The 21646-nt window shown below is 46.8% G+C and overlaps 2 protein-coding genes across 6 annotated transcripts in view; one reads left to right on the top strand and one right to left on the bottom strand.

Annotated features, from left to right (window-relative positions):
• LOC141106783 (uncharacterized) overlaps positions 1-21646 on the top strand; it is a 258502-nt gene that overhangs the window by 50954 nt on the left and 185902 nt on the right.
• LOC141104677 (uncharacterized) lies at positions 50-20550 on the bottom strand. Of its 5 annotated transcripts, XM_073594336.1 has the most exons (8): positions 20453-20550; positions 19220-19421; positions 18945-19139; positions 18643-18855; positions 18332-18553; positions 18044-18250; positions 17779-17920; positions 50-2231 (listed from the first exon to the last, which is right to left on the bottom strand). In XM_073594336.1, exons 2-8 carry the CDS (start codon positions 19322-19324, stop codon positions 349-351), a joined length of 2967 nt encoding a protein of 988 aa, XP_073450437.1. In that variant the 5' UTR covers positions 19325-19421; positions 20453-20550; the 3' UTR covers positions 50-348. The 5 variants fall into 5 exon arrangements, with proteins under 5 accessions (XP_073450437.1, XP_073450439.1, XP_073450438.1 ...); XM_073594338.1 differs by lacking the exon at positions 18643-18855; XM_073594337.1 differs by lacking the exon at positions 19220-19421 and having other exon boundaries at positions 20453-20530.

Below are 21646 nucleotides of genomic sequence, written 5' to 3'. Positions count from 1 at the left end.
CAAGTCCATCTAGTTCAATCAATAGAAAAAAAAAGTTTACACCACAAAATGTACCAATGAGAGGTAATGACTCCATTTTTATTTTTCTCCTGCTATCAATGGCCAACACGGTACAACACTTCATCCATGTCTTTGGTGATCTCTGATCTCCTTATCAACTGTTTCTTACATGATGAAGATCAGCCATGGAGTATATCTGAGGTGTATATCAGGGTGTGCTTCTTCCCCACATGTCCAGCAACATTCATATACAAGACATTTCCCGCACTCAAGGCACTAATACACCTCGAGGGTTGTGTGGGACCCCTGATGTACGGGAAGACAGGACTTAAGTGAGGAACAATTCCCTCACTCAGGACAGGAATACGGCTTCTCCCTCGTGTGAGATCTCTGATGTGTGAGAAGAAGCGACTTGACTAAAAAACATTTCCCACACGCAGGACAGGAATACGGCTTCTCACCCGTGTGTGATTTCTGATGATAGGAAAGACCGGACTTATCTGAAAAACATTTCCCGCACTCAGGACAGGAATACGGCTTCTCACCCGTGTGTAATCTCTGATGTGTGTAAAGATTGGACTTCCGTGAAAAACATTTCCCGCACTCAGGACAGGAATACGGCTTATCACCTGTGTGTGATTTCTGATGATAGGAAAGACTGGACTTATCTGAAAAACATTTCCCGCACTCAGGACAGGAATACGGCTTCTCACCCGTGTGAAACCTCTGATGTTTGTCAAGATGCCTCTTCTCTGAAAAACATTTCCCGCATTTAGGACAGGAATACGGCTTCTCACCTGTGTGTGATTTCTGATGATGGGAAAGACTGGACTTATCTGAAAAACATTTTCCGCACTCAGGACAGGAATACGGCTTCTCACCCGTGTGTAATCTCTGATGTGTGTAAAGATTGGACTTCTGTGAAAAACATTTCCCGCACTCAGGACAGGAATATGGCTTCTCACCCGTGTGCGACCTCTGATGTATGTAAAGCTTCCTCTTCTCTGAAAAACATTTCCCACACTCAGGACAGGAATACGGCTTCTCACCTGTGTGTGATTTCTGATGATAGGAAAGACCGGACTTATCTGAAAAACATTTCCCGCACTCAGGACAGGAATACGGCTTCTCACCCGTGTGTAATCTCTGATGTGTGTAAAGATTGGAGTTCTGTGAAAAACATTTCCCGCACTCAGGACAGGAATACGGCTTCTCACCCGTGTGCGACCTCTGATGTATGTAAAGCTTCCTCTTCTCTGAAAAACATTTCCCGCACTCAGGACAGGAATACGGCTCCTCACCTGTGTGTGATTTCTGATGATAGGAAAGACTGGACTTATCTGAAAAACATTTCCCGCACTCAGGACAGGAATACGGCTTCTCACCCGTGTGAGACCTCTGATGTCTGTCAAGACGCCTCTTCTCTGAAAAACATTTCCCGCACTCAGTACAGCAATACGGCTTCTCACCCGTCTGCGACCTCTGATGTCTGAGAAGAATCGACTTCTTTGTAAAACATTTCCCGCACTCAGAACAGGAATACGGCTTCTCACCTGTGTGTGATTTCTGAGGATAGGAAAGACTGGACTTATCTGAAAAACATTTCCCACACTCAGGACAGGAATACGGCTTCTCTCCCGTGTGCAACCTCTGATGTATATCAAGATGCAACTTACTTGGAAAACATTTTCTGCACTCAGAACAGGAATGTGGCTTCTTACCTGTATGAAATTTTTTATGCATATTAAGACTAGATTTCGAATTGAAACACTTCCCGCACTCAGTACAGGAAAACCTCTTATCTGTTTGAAGGACGGCACCGTCCCTCACAGTCTGAGGTTCCTCAGGATAAGAGGAATACGATGGTCCGGCACCGTCCCTCACAGTCTGAGGTTCCTCAGGATAAGAGGAATACGATGGTCTGGCACCGTCCCACACAGTCTGAGGTTCCTCAGGATAAGAGGAATACGATGGTCCGGCACCGTCCCTCACAGTCTGAGGTTCCTCAGGATAAGAGGAATACGATGGTCCGGCACCATCCCTCACAGTCTGAGGTTCCTCAGGATAAGAGGAATACGATGGTCCATCTACACTGTGTGGTGCCGGATGGACATTTGAGGTAGTCGGGTTTTCTCCTGGACTATACTGTGTGATGTCCTCATCTTCTACTTTACAGTCTGGAGACAAAGTGAGACAATCCTCTGAGGTTTTCCTCATCTCCCGTCCATCTACTAAAATAGAAATACAAAGATTATTACTAGATATGAGCAGATTGGTTCCCCTAAACCAGGACTCCGCCCACATCAGGCAGCTTTGTCTGTGAGGATCTTACAATTCCACCCTCAAGGTAACTAGTAAATGGGTCCTCTGATCTCCTACCAGTTCATTTCTTTATTCATGGACCTTAGTCAGAGAGTGAGGAAACAACGAGAACTGTCTTTTATAGGAGTGACAGTGATGAGGGGATTATAGGACGAGTGTCCCCACCCCCTCTATCACTCATTGCCTTTCCAACACAAGAAGTCCTGCACTTCCTTATTTAGTCCATGATTTAGTCATGAATAACAGCGGGGCTGAGCCCCACCAGAGGTCAGAGAGTGAGGATGGGGGGAGAACAACCAAGATGAAGACTGGACTGATCCTGAAGACCACCATCATTGGGTTATTGACTCCTCCCTCATTATCACTTTCTGTTTAAGGCTCCAAAGTTGGAGGATGTTATCACATTATTATCAACATGTAAAAGTCTGTGCTCCAATCAAATCATCTGATATAAAATGTCCAGCTGGTAGAAAAATAGGAATTTTATAATGGCTTACCTGTAAAATCCTTTTTTTGGAGTACATCACAGGATACAGAGCACCATAGTAATTACTATGTGGGTTATAGGCCACCTAAAGGTGAATGGACACTGGCAACCAAAGACAGGAAGTTCCCCCTCTATATAACCCCTCCCATACAGGAAGTACCTCAGTTTTTGTAGCAAAGCAACATATGTATATATCCCAACAAGAAGGGAGGGGCCTCTGTGTCCCGTGATGTACTCCAAGAAAAGGATTTTACAGGTAAGCTGTTTTAAAAATAGGATTTTTTAAAACAGCTTACCTGTAAAATTCTTTTCTTTCGATGGACATCACGGGACACAGGGCCTCAGTAATGACTGATGGGTTATATAGGGTATCACTAGGTGATTGGACACTGGCACACCCTAACCAGGAAGTTCAACCCCCTATATAATCCCTCCCCTTGCAGGGATACCTCAGTTTTGTAGCCAAGCAATATAGTGTATTAGAAGGGGGCGGGACCTCTGTGTCCTGTGATGTCCATCGAAAGAAAAGGATTTTACAGGTAAGCTGTTTTAAAAAAATCCTATTTTCTTTCTCGAACATCACGGGACACAGAGCCTCAGTAATTACTGATGGGACGTCCCAGAGCAATGCTATCTGAGGGGGGGAACCACAACCAAGTAGGGTGCAATCAGACCTGAGGACCCTGTACTGCTGCCTGCAGCACACTACGCCCAAAGGCGATATCCTCATGCCTTCCCACATCCACCTGATAGAATCTGGTGAATGTATGGACTGAAGACCAGGTTGCGGCCTTGCAGATCTGAGCCATAGAGGCCTGGTGATGCACTGCCCAAGAAGCACCAATAGCCCTTGTGGAATGTGCCCTGATCTGAAATGGAGGAATCTTCTGTTTCAAACCGTAAGCCTGAATAATCAATTGTCGAATCCATTTAGAAATGGTAGCTCTTGACACTGCCTGTCCTCTACTGGGACCTTCTGGCAGCACAAACAAAACATCCGTTTTACGAATCTGAGCAGTTGCTTCCAGATAGACCTTAACTGTTCTTACTACATCCAAAGAATGTAGTGACCTCTCTTCCGAAGAACAGGGACCTGGAAAAAAGGAAGGCAGAACAATGTCTTGGTTCAGATGAAAATCTGAAACCACCTTCGGTAAAAAACTAGGATGAGGGCGCAGTACCACTCTATCCTTGTGTATAATCAAATAAGGCTCCTAGCAGAAGAGATGGCTACCAGAAAAATTAGTTTCCTTGTCAGCAAGACCAAAGGAATCTGACGTATTGATTCAAAAAGCTGTTTCTGTAACACAGGCAGGACCAAGTTCAAGGTCCAGGGGTTTAGGGGTTCCTCACCTGGAGGATTAAGACGCGTCACCCCCTGCATAAAGTTTCGGACCAAAGAATGCAAAGCAAGTGGCCGTTGAAATAACACTGATAAGGCCGAGACCTGGCCCTTGATGGTACTCAAGGCCATCTTCATCTCTAATCCCAATTGTAGAAAATCAAGAATTCTACCTATGACATATTTTCTGGGATGCCAACCCCTGGATTCACACCAGGATACATAAGCTTTCCAGACTCTATGATAAATCATTCTGGAAGCTGGCTTCCTTGCATTGATCAAGGTAGATATGACAGGACCTGAAAGCCCACGACTCTTCAGAACGTGGGTCTCAATAGCCAAGCCGTCAAATTTAGCGTTTGTAAGGCAGGATGGAACACTGGACCTTGAGATAACAGGTCTGGGCGTACCGGTAGGGTCCACAGGGAACCCACCGTCATCCTTACTATTTCCGCATACCAAGTCTTTCTGGGCCAAGCGGGGGCCACCAGAAGTACCGACTTCCTTTCCTGCCTGATCCTGCGAAGCAGTCGTGACAGTAGCAGAATAGGCGGGAATGCATAAATCAGTGAGAACCGATGCCACGGAATCACCAACGCATCCGCCCCGCATGCAAGGGGATCGTTTGTCCTTGTCACAAATCTGTCTATCTTTTTGTTGAATCGGGATGCAAAGAGATCTACATCCGGAACCCCCCATCTTTGGCATATGGCCCAAAAGATGTCGGGATGCAGAGACCATTCCCCTGGGAGTAACTGCTGGCGACTCAAATAGTCCGCCTGCCAGTTCTCTATCCACGGAATGAAGACTGCCGATATGCATGGCACATGCTTCTCTGCCCAGACTAAGATCTGGTTCACCTCCTTTTGAGCAGCTCGGCTACGGGTGCCTCCCTGATGATTGACATAAGCCACTACTGTGGCATTGTCGGACTGGATCCTGACTGGGCAACCATGTAGCCTGAAAGTCCAGGCCTTTAGGGCTAGATATACCGCATGGATCTTCAGAATGTTGATGGGTAAGGTCCTCTCTGTTTTGGACCATACCCCCTGAACCGCAGACTGTTCCAGAACTGCTCCCCAACCCGACAGACTGGCATCTGTTGTTACCACCATCCAGGTAACCGGCAGAAAGGATTTCCCCTTCTGCAGGTTTTCCGGTATGAGCCACCAATTGAGGCTCTGACGCACCGCATGCGACAGGTGCATCGGAAAGTCTAATGCCTGAACCTTCTTGTTCCAGGCCGACAGAATACTGTGTTGCAGTAGTCTTGAATGGAACTGAGCATAGGGAACTGCTTCGAATGAAGACACCATCTTTCCTAGCAGCCTCATACAAAGGCGGACAGAAGGACCCTTCTTGGTCCTGACTGTCAGAATCAGCTCCCTTAAAGCAGTGATCTTTGCCTGAGGTAGAAATACTTTCTCCTGGCTTGTATCTATTATCAGACCTAAATACTCCAGTCTTCTTACTGGTTTTGGGAAAGATTTTTCTAGGTTGAGGATCCAACCTAGGTGTTCCAGATACTTGACTGTGGTCCTCAAGTTCCCGTTCAAGGAGGCTACCGACCGGTCTATCAGGAGCAGGTCTTCTAGGTATGCTATGACAGTTATACCCTGAGCCCTTAATCTGGCCTGAGGAGGAGCCAAGACCTTTATGAACACTCAAGGTGCAGTGGCTATCCCAAAAGGCAGAGCCACAAACTGGAAATGGCGCCCTCCTATCTCGAAGCGCAGAAACTTCTGATGAGCAGGAAAAATGGGCACATGCAGATATGCATCTCTGATGTCTATCGATGCCAGAAATTCTCCTCCCTGCAGGGTGGAGACTACTGTCCGAATTGATTCCATGCGGAAGGACTGAATCCTTAGGAATCAGTTCAGATCCCTTAAATCCAGAATAGGTCTGACACCCCTATTTGGTTTTTGGACCGTAAAAAGGTTGGAATAGAAGCCCAATCCTTGATCCTTCGCGGGGAACCACTATAATGACCTCCTGCGACAAAACGCTAACTCTAACGCTAGAAGGAGCGACTGCTTTTTCTCTGGATCACTGGGGACACTGGACCTGAGGAAATGAGGAGAGGGAAATTCTTGAAACTCCAGCTTGTACCACAAGGTTACCGTGGAGATTACCCATCTGTCCTGGAAATCCTCCTGCCAGAGCCCTGAGAACTGTCGCAGTCTTCCCCCCACTCGAGCGAGCGGGGGCGCCCCTTCATGAAGAGGTCTTATGCCGCGTACACACGGTCGGACTTTTCGTCTACAAAAGTCCGACAGCCTGTCCGACAGACTTCCGGCGGACTTTCGGCGGACTTGCAGCAGACTTTCTAACGAACGGACTTGCCTACACACGACCACACAAAAGTCCGACGGATTCGTACGTGATGACGTACACCGGACTAAAATAAGGAAGTTCATAGCCAGTAGCCAATAGCTGCCCTAGCATGGGTTTTTGTCCGTCGGACTAGCACACAGACGAGCGGATTTCGGGGTCCGTCGTAGTTACGACGTAAAGATTTGAAGCATGTTTCAAATCTAAAGTCCGTCGGATTTGAGGCTGAAAAAGTCTGCTGAAAGTCCGGAGAAGCCCACACACGATCGGATTACCAGCCAGCTTTAGTCCGTCGGCGTCCGTTGGACTTTTGTAGACGAAAAGTCCGACCGTGTGTACGCGGCATTAGTGTTTTGCCTAGTAGGCTTTTTCCCCCAGGACTTCTTTTGTCCCTGGGGTTGATTCTTGTCTCTGGTCCCAGACGGAGGCGGCCGTCGAGACTGCCTGGAGGCTGAAGCCCCCGGCGCTGGGGAAAGAGTCAGTTTGAAAGAGGGACGCTTACTCTTCTTCTTGACAGGTAAGAGAGTGCTTTTCCCACAAGAGATTCTCTTGCTATAGTTATCCAAGTCCTCTCCAAACAACCTTTCACCCCGAAATGGAAACCCCGCCAGCAGCTTCTTACATGGTGCTTCGGCTGACCAATTTTTCAACCATAGGATTCTACGTATATGCACTAACCCCAGCAACAGACGAGAGGTTTGCATGATAGAATCTCTGATGGTGTCAACCACATAACATAAGGCCGCTGGAAGGTTAGCCAACCCCTGGGTTTGTTGTTCAGGTAAAACTTTGATGACCTGCTTAACATGGTCTCTTAAGTATTGAGAGACTCCAATCGCTGCTACTGCAGGTTGAGCCACTGAACCTGCTAAGGAGAAAACATCCTTCAATAGGGATTCCATCCTTTTATCTACAGGATCCCTGAGCATCTGAGCATTGTCTACAGGACAAGTCAGGCTATTATTTACGGAGAATAATAATAACGTGTGGCGCTAATAAAATGCTAAGCAAGAAATAGTGATCTCTGTGAAAGAGAATTCAAAACTTAGAGTGTATAACCATAGAGTGAATGTTACAACATCTCGAAAGATGTATAAAGATAAGTAATAGCAGTAAATGCTTAGGTATGTAAAGGAGTGAATGCTTAATAGCAAGCAATAGGTTAACTGAAAAACAATTATGCATAAGATACCATATTCAAAAAATATTCAAAAAATATATACAATAATACTACAAAGTGTCCCAGTATATTGAGTATGTAGCTCAGTGGGGACGTATTGTCCGTTTGTACAAATGCTGGAAGGAAAGACGTCCAAAGCCCTAGAGAAGGTGAACATATAAAGGCATTGGAAGTCTATTATTGAAAAGGTGCGGTACTTCAAGTAGACCCCACAGCCATCTGGGTATAGGCCATCTTCATATGCAGTGATATAAGGGCTGCTTTAGAAATCCTTAAATATAGGTGGATTCTTCACTCATATAGATGTTTTCAACATAGAGAGAGAAAGACAAAAGGATGCCCTTACCAGAGAAGGTGGACTCACAGGCCCTTGGCGGTGAGTCAAACAAGCTTGTACCGTCAAGCGGTATGGGGTGGCACTCTGTGAGAAGATTTTGTGTGGAATCCCATCAGGAGTCCTCAGATGTTGTGCCAGTTTGGGAACAGGAACCTCCAAGAATCGGCTTCGATCGCCGGTTGATCGTTTCCTTCTCTACTGCCACTTCCAGCAATGTCTTCTCTCTACTTCCGCTGCTACTGCAGGTTGAGCCACTGAACCTGCTAAGGAGCAAACATCCTTCAATAGGTATTCCATCTTTTTATCCACAGGATCCCTGAGCATCTGAGCATTGTCTACAGGACAAGTCAGGCTATTATTTACGGAGGAAATGGCAGCATCAATGGCCGGTATTCCCCACATTTTAATAAACTTTTCTTCCATAGGATAAAGTGTTGAAAACTTTTTCGGCTGAAAAAAACGTTTATCTGGGTGATCCCACTCAGAATAAAGGAGCTTTTCAAGTAAATTATGAGCAGGAAAAGCATGTGCTGCTTGAGGAGGTTTCAGTGACCCTAAAGAAGTAGAGGGTTCTTTAACTGATTCAGATATGGGCAACTTAAATGTGGACCAATCCAGTGAGGATCTGCACTAAGACTTTCTCCTCTTGGGAAGTCGCAGAGGGTCCCTCTCCACCTGATTCCTCCGAAGAGGAATTATCTGTCCCATCCTGATCCTCTGAAAGGGATTCTCCTCCTTTATCCCAGAGCTCCTCTTCCTGAGGGTCTTGGGGAACAGAGGAAGGCCTAGTACGTTTTCTTCCACTGAGTGAAGATGTAATCACAACCAATAATCTTTCCTCTAAACCGTTAATGGTTGAGGAAAAAACCTCCTGTGTAAGGTATACAGGGGCTGAAGTGCCAGAAGCAGGTGTAGCCCCTGACCCCGACGTCTCTCCCTGGCTAGCCGTCCCTGGTCCCTCAGGGGGGGAGGATGCTGCACACAGCGGGCCCTCAGAACCTGAATGAGATCCCCTAGAATCACTGGTTCTTGGGGTGTTTGAACCTCTTCTACCCATAGTGCAAAGCAACAAGGTGGAGGTATCAAAAAATGAACACTGACTGCTGAGCGATGTAGTCTGGCTAAAAGCCTTGCTACCCAATGGCCAGTCTGGTGTTACCTTAGTAAATGCTGCCTAGGAGAATGCCTGTGTCCCACCTTACATGCGACCGTCAGCTCTGTGTCCCTCCAAAAGGCTTAGTGCACCTGTAATCAGTGCCTTTAATAGCCTGCAGCCGGCCCTGTGGGTGTCTGAGCACACAGTGCTGACGCGCCTCCCCCCCCCCCGTTTTTTGAAAACCGCGCGCTTCCAGCGCGGGCTGACCCTGCAGAATCAGCATGGAGGGAAGGCTGGGGGAGGAGGAGGAAGGAGAGAGGCCTGTAGTGATGGGGCCTGCACGTGGCAAAATGGCGGTGGCGGCAGTGAAAATGCGGTGTATAACCGCCTCACAGACCCCCTGCGGCCTCCTTCTAGTCTGGGGGGAGATATCCCTAAGGAGAGCCCCCCATCCCATCCTACCTGAGCCGGCTGGAGGAGCTTGTGCAGCGTGGAAACACTGAGACCCACATCAGCATGAGAAGGTATGTGCTCTTGGCAGCCCCCCGGTGGCGACAATAGGCATAGCATGCATTTACCTTAAAGGAGAAAACCTACTAGAATTAAAAAATCCTGTGGAATCTCCTCTTACCTTATCCAGCCGCAGGGTTCTGTTGTACAGACCCAATCTTCGACTCTCACGGTGGGCTCCGTTTGAAACAACCTTCAGAGACCGGGCCCCCTACGAATAGGGGGATCCACAATTCTGGCCTGTAAAGCACCCGGCCAGAAATAAGGATAGAAAATCATTTACTGATATGCGGGGTCCAGCTCTCTAAAAAGAGAAGCGTTATAGGTAAAACCTCGTTTCTTCGGACACGAGGCCTGGGTACCATCCAATTCGAGATAGAAAAGACACTTTGGAATGGATCCGGTTCGCCTGGCTTGCCCCAGTAAAGGATATAGGATAATCCCTTTGGAGTTCAGCACAGGACATCTTTACACGTCCATCACCTAAGATACTAGCGTAAAAACTGAGGTATCCCTGCAAGGGGAGGGATTATATAGGGGGTTGAACTTCCTGGTTAGGGTGTGCCAGTGTCCAATCACCTAGTGATACCTATATAACCCATCAGTCATTACTGAGGCTCTGTGTCCCATGACGTTCGAGAAAGAAAAATCCTTTTTTCTTTATTGTACATCACGGGACACAGAGCAGCCATAGTAATTACTATGTGGGATGTCCCAGAGCAATGCCACCTGAGGGGAGGGAGACACAAATAAAAGCAGACCGCCATCAGACGTGAGGACCTATACTGCTGCCTGCAGTACACTGCGCCCCAAAAGCGGCATCCTCTTGCTGTCTTACGACCAAGTGATAACAATTAGTAAATGTATGGACTGACGACCAAGTTGTGGCCTTGCAAATCTGAGTCACAGAGGCTTGGTGATGCACCGCCCATGAAGCACTCACTGCTCTAGTAGAGTGCGCTTTAACTTGAAAAGGCGGAACTTTTCTTTTCAAACCTTCGGCCTGGATTATAACCTGACGAATCCACTTTGAAATAGTCGATTTCGACGCTGCCTGCCCTTTCCTGGGCCCTTCTGGCAGCACAAATAAAGGATCAGTTTGCCGTATCTGAGCTGTCACCTTCAAATAGAGCCTGTCAGCTCTCACTACATCAAGAGAATGTAACAATTTTTCCTCCGGAGAACAAGGATCTGGAAAAAAGGAAGGCAGGGAGACATCTTGGTTCAGATGAAAACTGGACACTACTTTTGGTAGAAAGGTTGGGTGAGGACGCAACACCCAGGGCCGTTTTTAAGGCAGGGCAAAAGGGGCAGCTGCCCTGGGCCCTGTCATTGTTGTGGGGCCCAAAGCAGCTGCCTCATACTTGCCAACTATCCTGGTTTAAATTCCCTCGTCCCTTGAGGTTTTAGTCCCGTGCTGTGTCCCGATATATCTCAGCGTGAAGTGTTGCTACTAATGCTGCCCAGTTCTGCCCTTTTGTTGTGTACAGATGACTCACCTGAAGACCCTGTGTTTACATGTAAATAGCGGCGGCATTCATATGTAAATAGCAGCGGCTGGCGGCATTGATATGTATATCATGCCCCCCTGAGGTCATATTCACAGTAATCTCTAGCAGCCAATCAACAAGCAGAAATCGTGTGCTGTAACCTCTAGCAACTAATCTGTGAGCCGTAATATGTGCTGTAACCTCTAGCAACCAGCCAGTGAGCGGTAATGATACACTGTAACCTCTGGCAACCAATCGCAATAGCTGCCTGATCTGATTCAGTAAACTGATTGAGTCTAGCTGCTATTTATTGTATGTCTCAGAGCAGGTGGAGAGCGAAACTTCATGGGGGGGGGCCCAAGAAAAGTTTTGCCCAGGGTCCAATCAATATTAAAGACGGCCCTGGCAACACCACCTGGTCCTTATGAATAATTAAGTATGGCTCTTTACATGAGAAAGCTGCCAATTCTGATACTCTCCTTGCCGAGGTTACTGCAACCAAAAAAAAACAACTTCCTTGTCAAAAGGATCAAGGGAATATGGCGCATAAGGATTGTCTTTGCAATGCTGAAAAAACTAGATTCAAATCCCATGGACGCAAGGGTGACCTAACTGGTGGAATTATACGAGTTACCCCTTGTATAAAAGGTCCGGATCAAAGAATGCGAAACAAGCAGCCTTTGAAAGATTACTGACAAGGCGGAGATCTGACCCTTGATTGTACTCAAGGCTAGCTTCTTTTCTACCCCCAACTATAGGAAGGCAAGAATTCTTCCTATGACATACATCCAAGGATGCCATCCTTTGGTTTCACACCAGGAAACATAGGCCCACCAGACCCTATAATAGATGGTCCTGGAAGCCGACTTCCTTGCATTCATCAGGGTAGTTACTACTGAGCCTGAAACCCCCCGATTGTTTAAAATGTGGGCTTCAATAGCCACACCGTTAAGTTTATCGACTGTAAGGCAGGATGGAACACTGGTCCTTGCGACAGCAAGTCTGCATGGGACGGAAGAGTCCACGCTTTTCCTACTGCCAACCTTACGATCTCTGCATACAAGATCACCAGGGCCATGCCAGGGCTACTAGCATTACCGGCTTCCCTTTCTCTTTGATACTGCGTCGAAGCCGCGGTAGCAGCTGAACTGGGGGGGAACGCATAAATCAGTAAAAACTGATCCCAAGGGGTTACTAACACATCTGTCCCGCATGCGAGTGGATCCCTTGTCCTTGACACAAAGTTGTCCAACTTTTTGTTGAACCTGGACGAAAATAAATCTACGTATGGGGTGCCCTATTTTTGGCAAACGGCTGAGAAAATGTCGGGATGCAGGGACCATTCTCCTGGGAGCAATTGTTGGCGGCTCAAGAAATCCGCCTGCCAATTCTCCACTCCTGGAATGAAGACTGCCGATAGGCAAGGTACATGCTTCTCTGCCCAGGCCAGAATATGGCTCATTTCCCTCTGGGCTGCATGACTTTTGGTACCCCCTTGGTGGTTGATGTAAGCCACTGCTGTGGCATTGTCGGAATGTATCCTGACGGGACAACCTTGTAATCTGCAAGTCCAGGCCATTAGGGCCAGACGCGCTGCCCGATTCTCTAGAATGTTGATGGCCAAAGTTTTTTCGGACTCTGACCACTTCCCTTGGACAGTAGTCTCCTCCAGAACCACTCCTCAGCCTAAGAGGCTGGCATCTGTTACAACCTTCCAGGTTACTGGCATGAAGGATTTCCCCTTCTGCAAATTCCTGGTTATCAACCACCAACTGAGACTCTGGCACACCCTTGGGGCCAGATACATTGGGTAATCCAAGGCTTGGATTTTCTTGGTCCAAGCAGACAGGATACTGTTTTGCAACAGTCTTGAATGGAACTGAGCATAGGGAACTTCTTCGAATGAAGCCACCATCTTTCCTAGCAACCTCATGCAAAGGTGAATGGAAGGATCCTTCCTTGCCTTGACCACATGGACCAGCTCTCTTATAGCCCTGACTTTTGTCTGAGGCAAAAATACTTTCTTTTGGGCTGTATCTATAACCAGTACTCCAGACTTCTTACTGGCCATAAAGCTGATTTCTCTAGGTTGAGAATCCAACCCAGGTGATCCAAGTATTCGACCGTGTTGGACACACTCTGGTCTAGCCGTGAAAACGACTGATCTATCAGCAGCAGGTCGTCTAGGTATGCCATTACTGCTATACCCTGGACCCTTAGTGCCGGTTCACACTACCGCGACTTGGGATCCGACTTGTCGGGCCCCAAGTCGCTTGACATCAGAAATTCCATTCAAGTGAATGAGAGCCGTCTTAATGTACGCTACTGAAGTCGCTCCAACTTCAGAAAAGGTTCCTGTACTACTTCAATCCGACTTCTAGGCGACTTGTACCCATTGATTTCAATGGAAGTCGCCTCCAAAGTCAGATCGTGTCTTAACTGAAGCAACAATAAAGGAAGAGAAGATGGTTTTCTCAAGCAAACCCCTCCCTCCCCCCTCCCTCCCACAGAGCTGATTGTTGTTTGATTGGCCACTGGAAAGTCGCCTGTCCTGGAGGCGACTTGAAGTCGCCTTGTAAGTCACCCCAAGTCGCGCTGTGGTGTCGCCCTCAGGTCGTGTCCAGGTCGCCTCGCAAAGTCGCGGCCAGAGTCGTGTTGCCCCTGTGTGAACCGAGCCTTAGTCTTGCTGGTACTGGGGCCAGCACTTTTGTAAACACCCGGGGCACAGTGGCTAACCCAAAGGTCAAGGCCATGAACTGAAAGTGGCGCTGTTCTACCGCAAAACGCAGAAACTTCTGGTGAGCGGGAAAAATTGGCACATGCAGATATGCATCTTTGATGTCTATTGATGCCAGAAATTCTCCTCCCCGCAGGGTGGATATGACTGACCGGATTGACTCCAATGCGAAAAGAGCGGATGGTTAGGAACTGACTTAGATCTTTGACATCTAGAATGGGTCTGACATCTCCATTTGGTTTTGGCACCGTGAAGAGATTTGAATGGAACCCCATGCCCTGCTCTTCTGAGGGAATCTCTATGATTACACCCTGAGCCGTCAATCGGTCCAGTTTCTGGAGCAAAGACCTTCTTTTCACTGGGTCTTTGGGAACTTTTGACCTTAGAAAACGAAAAGGTGGAAACTCTCGAAACTCTAGTTTGTACCCTATAGATACGGTGGAGATGACCCATCTGTCTCGGATCTGTTCCTACCAAGCCTCTTGATATATTTATCCAGATCATCCCCGAACAACCGTTCCCCGTGAAAGGGAAAACCTGCCAAAAGCTTTTTGCATGGCAATTCAGCTGACCAATGGTTCAACCAGAGAATTCAATGCATATGCACTGATAAGAGAGCAAGGCGTGACACCTGAATAAAATCTTCAAGAGTATCAACCGTAAAACATAAGGCCCTAGGTAGCTCAGCTAACTCACGTGCTGCTTCCCCTTGAGCCTTGGGACACTTTTAATAACCTGCTTAAGCTGGTCTTTTAGGGATTGACAAATGCCTATCGCTGCAACTGCAGGCTGTGCTGCTGCACCCGCTACAGCAAACGAGGCTTTGAGCAAGGATTTCAGTTTCCTATCGGCTGGTTTCCTAAAAACCTGGACATTGTCTACTGGACAAGTTAGACTTTTATTCACAGAAGAAATAGCAGCATCTACTGCTGGAAAACTCCACTTCTTAGTGAACTTTTCCTCAATAGGATAGAGAAGAGGAAATCTTCTAGGAGGAAGAAAATATCTATCTGGGTGATCCCAGTCAGCATATATCAGCTTCTCCAGCAATGGGTGTACCAGGAAATGCATGTGGACCCTGTGGAGGCCTTAAGGAACCCAAAGATGAAAAGGGGACCTCAGCTATCTGTGCTGGGGGGCAACTTGTATCCAAAACGGACCAATTCTGTAAGGGATTGCACTAGCAATTTCTGAGATTGCGAGGCTGAAAAGGGCTCTTCTGAGAGTGAATACTCAGAGGGGAAGTCATCCGCCTGCCCTTCTTCCCGGTCACCCAATGGAATCTTAACATCATCAGCCCATTCCTGTTCCAACACTGGAAGGTCAGGCGAAGGAGACCTATTGCGTTTTTTCCAGGACTGGGAGGAAGACGCAAACATATCAGTTATTTTTCCTTCCAAACCAGCTAAAGGTGAAGCCAAATCGTCCTTGGTGACGTATGCAGAGGCTGAAATGTTGGAAGTGGCTACTATGCCTAAGAGCCTGAATGACTCAACAGTGGCCAGTTGCTTCTGGTCCTTCAGGGGAGGATAGAACTGTGGAAGCGTGACTAGGATCCTCAGACCCTGACCGCTGCGCCCTTGCGCTCCTCCCCTCCAAAGGCTTCTCACCCTTCTTTCGGGAAGACATAAGCACAAAAGGCAGAGGTACTTACAATGTGCATCTACATCCGAGCTATAGTCCAGCACTGGAAATATGCTGCTATCACTGCTCAGCCTAATGCTGAGTAGACGTGCCCTTAGGAATGCCTGTAACCAACACCCATACAGAACTTACATGCCCTCGTATGCTTTTTGTCCCTCTGTCAGCCACCAGACGCTTTCCAGAGTAAAAGATTTATAGGCAGTAAGCATTGCGCCTGCGCCGTATATTACGTGAACGTTCGTTTCCACGTGCACGCCGGCCGCGCCAAGCCAGCCCCCCCGCTTCCTAGGATAGGTTATTTAAACAGAGCTATTCCCGCGCGTGAACAGACGGTCCTGCAAACAGAACGCTCGGGGGTGGGGGGGGGAGAAGGGCTGCATCCCCAGGGAAAGCCGACCGCGTGTTTGAGAGGCGGCTATCCCCCTAGCCCTTTCGGCAGCCATGACAGAGCGGAGTAAGGAGGCAGCGCTGTTCCACAGGAGCGCTGGCAGACACTGAGCACACTGCAGGGGAGGCATGGTAATGTTAAACACCAGGTATGTTACAATTACCCTCTAGTGGTAAAAAACAGGCAAGGCATCGTTTACTCAAAAGAAGTCCAAAAGTAAACCGTATGTGTTCCTTAGGATCTTCTTTGACTTACCATTCCCACCGCAGGATACTGCTGGAAAAACACAGCCAGATCCAATATTCACCCCTCACGGCGGGTCATGTCATGACGGACCTTCAAGGACCGGGTCCCCCTTGTATACTGTGGTCAACACCCTTGGACCCGTACAGCAACCTGACAGGACAACCTTTGGTTTTGGGTATGTGACCAAGGTGCCGGATCCCAGGGTCCAGCCCTCAATAGAGGAGCATTACAGGCAAGTGACCTTGGTTTTCCATGAGGCTCGGCTACCGTCCATTTTGAAAATATATAAAAAACACTGCGCTCTATATATAAAACAAAATGGATCAGCAGCAGCATACGTTGTGACAAAAACAATGGAATAAAGGTGAAAAATGCAGCGCTAAAAAAATATTAAGGGAAGAAAACCATAAATCAAGTCCATGGGTGTGGTCTTGGTGGTGAATGATGTGGTAAATAAATCATATAGTCCAAATATCTACACATCTTTTTTTTTTTTCATATTTGGACTATATGATTTATTTACCACATCATTCACCACCAAGACCACACCCATGGACTTGATTTATGGTTTTTTTCCCTTAATATTTTTTTAGTGCTGCATTTTTCACCTTTATACCATCCATTTTGGCCATTGCTCTTTGGCATCCAGGATGGATCCGACTGCATGGCCCCTTGATCCTGTTTAAGGATTTCCGCAACGGGGCTCCTTCTTCAGCATAGCACTTCTTCAACCGTGACCAACACCTTCAGACACTGGCCAAAAAACTGAGGTACTTCCTGTATGGGAGGGGTTATATAGAGGGGGGACTTCCTGCCTTGGGTTGCCAGTGTCCATTCACCTATAGGTGGCGTATAACCCACATAGTAATGACTAGGGCTGCTCTGTGTCCCGTGATGTACGATAAAGAAATGGGTGTAAGGAAAGATAATATATATTATGTGTGTATATATATATATATATAGTAGAGGGAAGAGAGAAGAAGTCAGGACTATGTAATGTACAACATATTGTATAAGATACAACAGATAGGACATATAGTATCAGAATTATGTAATGTACAATATAGAGTGTATAGTGCAGGGGTCAGGAGTATATAATGTACAACATAAAGTATATAGTGCAGGGGTCAGGATTATGTAATGTACAACATAGAGTATATAGTGAAGGGTCAGGATTCATAATAATGGTGTTCAGTAATCAGTGGAAGCTGCCTCCCATCTCCTGAGACTGAGCTAAGCGACTAAGTGACTTGGGTCCGAGATTATACAGAAATATCCCTCCAAACGGGAACAGCAAGGAAAGAAAACAGAGCAAGTGACCCCAGAAGAATTGCAAAGATAGAGATCCTGCTATACCCTGGCAAGGGGCAGAAGACCCAAGACACATGCCACTGGTGCCTAGGTTGAGCAATGCCTATAGTGAGAGTCAACATTTTGCTGCCAGCTGAACCTCAGAATCTCCATAAATCCAGTCTAGATACATAAATTGTGTCTGCAGCACAGAGGGGAAGATTATCCGAGAGAAATAGAGAAATACAGGATGGGGAACACAGCTCAGGAAAGTGACCAGGGTATTACAGGCTGATATCACCCAGTCCCTGCCCTACTCTGGACCAATCAGTGAGCAGTATAGGTGGAGGAATGTATTTAGTGTTAATGACCCACCTGTGCTGATCTCTGTAGGAGTGTCCTCCTCTATAAATGTCCCCGTTATTCCATCCTCCTCCATAGACTGCTGATCATCCCTCACATACCTCTCTTCTTCTTCTGCTTTAACCTCAAATTCTATATCAATTGGATCTCCACTCTAAACCAAGAAAATGAGAGAGAATATTATCTGTAAAATAAGAGCTTTAATATTGTGAGATCACATAAAAAATCCACACATTGTCACTGTAAGTGTATGTTCTAGATTCTCCATCCCACCAACCTTGTAACAGTGAGGGATGGTGTGATCTTCCTGTGTGGAATCCCGGGAATACAGAGGACGGGGACATCTCTCTGGGGGGTTTCTGTTACTAGGCAGCTCCATAATATCCTTGTGTCCTTCTGAAAACACCTCCATAACCCCATACTCCTCATCCTCCTCTTTAAACTCTTCTTTGACAAAAATATTATCATCCCCGAGGTTTCCAATCTGCAATATATTATAAAACATTTATTGTAACACACATGCTTGTGCACAATGTATAACTACCAGTGATTGTTCATCAGCTACCTGATGATGGTGGGGGATGGTGTGACCTTCATGTGTGGAATCCCGGGAATACAGAGGACGGGGACATCTCTCTGGTGGGTTTCTGTAGCTGGATGACTCCACCATGGTGTCCTGGTACAGATCTTTGTGTCCTTTTGGAAACTCTTCTATCACCCCATCCTCATCATCCTCCTCTTTTATCTCTTCATTAACCTCAACTTTACAATCTCTCAGGTTTCCACTCTGAATATATAATAAAAATGACATCAATTGTAACAATTCAGATAATGTGCAGATCCTAATGATACTATCAGTGATTGTTCCTCATCTACCTGATGATGGTGAGGGATGGTGTGACCTTCCTGTGTGGAATCCCGGGAATATAGAGGACGGGGACATCTCTCTGGTGGGATTCTAGTATTATGTGGCCCCATCATGAAATCCTTATACAGATCCGTGTGTCCTTCAAAAAACTCCTCCATCACCCCATCCTCCTCTTTTATTTCTTCTTTAACCACAACTTTAGAATCTCTCAGGTTTCCACTCTGAATATATAATAAAAATTACATTAATTGTAACAATGCAGATAATGTACAGATCCTAATGATACTATCAGTGATTGTTCCTCATCTACCTGATGATGATGAGGGATGGTGTGACCTTCCTGTGTGGAATCCCGGGAATACAGAGGACGGGGACATCTCTCTGGTGGGTTTATGTTGTTAGGTGGCTCCATCATATCCTTGTGTCCTTCTGAAATCTCCTCCATTACACCATATTCCTTGTCCTCTTCTTTAATAACACTATTATAATCCTCAAGGTTTCCGCTCTGAATATATAATTAAACATTTATTGTAACAAACATTATTGTGTATAAGTAATAACTATTCAGAATTGTTCCTCATCTACCTGATGATGGTGAGGAATGGCGTGATTGTCTTTTGAGGAATCCCGGGAATACAGAGGACGGGAACATCTCTCTGGTGGGTTTCTGTTACTTGATTGCTCCATCATGATGTCCTTCAGAAAGCTGCTTCATCACACCATACTCCTCATCCTCCCCTTTTTACTCTTATTTAACAACAATATTATCATCCCCGATGTTTCCACTCTGAATATAAAATAAAACATTTGCTCAATCCCCCCCACCATTACTAATAAAAGTCATATAGTCTGTTAGTAAAGACTTAGGAGGTGAGAAGGTGATTGGTGGGAAAGGTGACACACCAACAAAATGAAGACAATGTTCCGGCCCCGTAACTGGGGAAACGTTCTCATCCTGAAGAAGTTAATCTGTCTGTGTGGTGTAATAATTGCCCGTTGTAGCTCATGTATGGTCATGAAGGTCATTGTCTTGTCAATTTATTGTCAGTGTTTAGAGGAACATATTACTAGAATTTATCTCCAAAATGAAGGAAATATTCCGGCCCGGTAAGTGGGGGAATGTTCTGACCCTGACGGGGTTAATCTAGGTTTCCACACTATATATGTGTGTATCATCATCTGCTGGAGATAAAAGACATCACAGTGACTATGGAGGAAGAGGACGGACATGATGGGGGATTACTGGGTGTAAATAGAAAACAATATTCTAATGCCGCGTACACATGACTGGTTTTCCCATCGGAATAAACTCTGAAGGTTTTTCCGACGGAGTTCCACTGAAACTGTCTTGCCTACACACGGTCACACCAAAGTCCGACTGTCCAGAACGCGGTGACGTACAACGGGACTAGAAAAAGGAAGTTCAGTAGCCAACAGTGTACGTCTCGTACTTGCTTCAGAGCATACGTCGTTTTTAGGTCTGTCGGAACAGCATACAGAGGAGCGGTTTTCCCGATAGGAATTGGTTCCGTCGGAAATATTTAAAACATGTTCTATTTCTCGGTCCGTCAGAATTTTCGAAAAAAAAAAGTCAGATGAGGCACACACACGATCGGAATATCCGACGAAAAGATTCCGTCTGACTTTTTTCTGCTGGAAAGTCCGACCGTGTGTACGCGGCATTAGATTGTAAGCTCTAATGAGCCGGTGCCTCTGATTCCTCCTGTATTGTAACTGTACTGTCTGCCCTCATGTTGTAAAGTGCTGAACAAACTGTTGGCGCCATATAAATCCTGTATAATAATAATAACTTATTACCTCATCTGCTGTTCCAACAACGTCTCCTCTCTACTTCCTCCTGGCTCACCTCTCACCCGGAACTTCCTGTCTGTATGTGACATCACTTCCTGTCTTCCATAGAAACTTCCTGTCTGTATGTGACATCACTTCCTGTCTTCATCTCACCTCTACTTGCCTGGGTAGAGGTGAGATCGCCACCTCAGAGGAGCTCAGAGGATTTGCAGGCCTGAGTAATGTGTCGTAGCGTGTGCTGTGTATGTATGCACTGTATATCCTTATACACTACATTGCCGAAAGTATTGGGACGCCTGCCTTTACACGCACATGAACTTTAATGGCACCCCAGTCTTAGTCCGTGGCAGGGGAGGGCTGGCAGCCTTAGGCCTGGGGGGCAAGTCCAGTCAAGTGGCCCATCGAACTACAGGCCAGCGGCTAGCAGGACCCACATGCCAGTTCCCAGAAGGACCCAGAGGCCATAGTCAGCAGGACCAACAAGCCATGGCCAGCTCCCAGCAGGACCCAGAGGCCATGGCTGGAAGGGCCCACGGGCCATGGCCAGCACAGGACCTGACAACCAGACAGTGTTGAGGGCTATTTCCTATTTTGAGGTTACTGGGAGGGCAGGGCACTGGGGCAGGTTAAATGGCGGGATCTGGGATTCAGCTGGGGGTGTCAGGGTCTTTCACCTCAGCGATGCCAATGGCAACTCAGCCTCCTGGGGGGAGGGGGGGGTGATAACTTCAAGTTGCAGACAGCCACGCGCTGTTTCTGCCTGCCTTACCAGTGCCAATTAAATGCAGCCTATCAGTGTCCATTCGTACCACCTCATCAATGCAGCCCATCAGTGCAGCCTATCAGTGCCTACCAGTGCAGACTATCAATGCCACCTCATCAGTGCCCACCAGTGCCACTTCATTATTGTACATCAGTGCAGCCTATCAGTGCCCGCCAGTTCAGCCTATTAGTGCCACCTCATCAGTGTCCACCAGCGGAGCGCTCCAGGCTCTGTCCCGCCCCCTCCCCTGACCACAGGCAGAAGACATACAGAGAGAGGAGTTCCCCATGGAGAGGACTTTAGCTGCATTTAAGTAGAAGTCACAATCAAAAGTAGAAAGATATTTATATATTTATTTTAGAACATACAAAGATAAAAACATGTATCATGGAGTGTACATATCAACCATAACTGATATCGCAAGTAGTCAAAATGGA

The sequence above is a fragment of the Aquarana catesbeiana genome, linkage group LG08 (assembly GCF_042186555.1).
Source record: "Aquarana catesbeiana isolate 2022-GZ linkage group LG08, ASM4218655v1, whole genome shotgun sequence".
In the NCBI taxonomy this organism is placed as follows: Eukaryota; Metazoa; Chordata; class Amphibia; order Anura; family Ranidae; genus Aquarana; species Aquarana catesbeiana.
The sequence above is the reverse complement of the archived record's forward strand: the minus strand, read 5'-3'. Positions and strand labels throughout refer to the sequence as shown.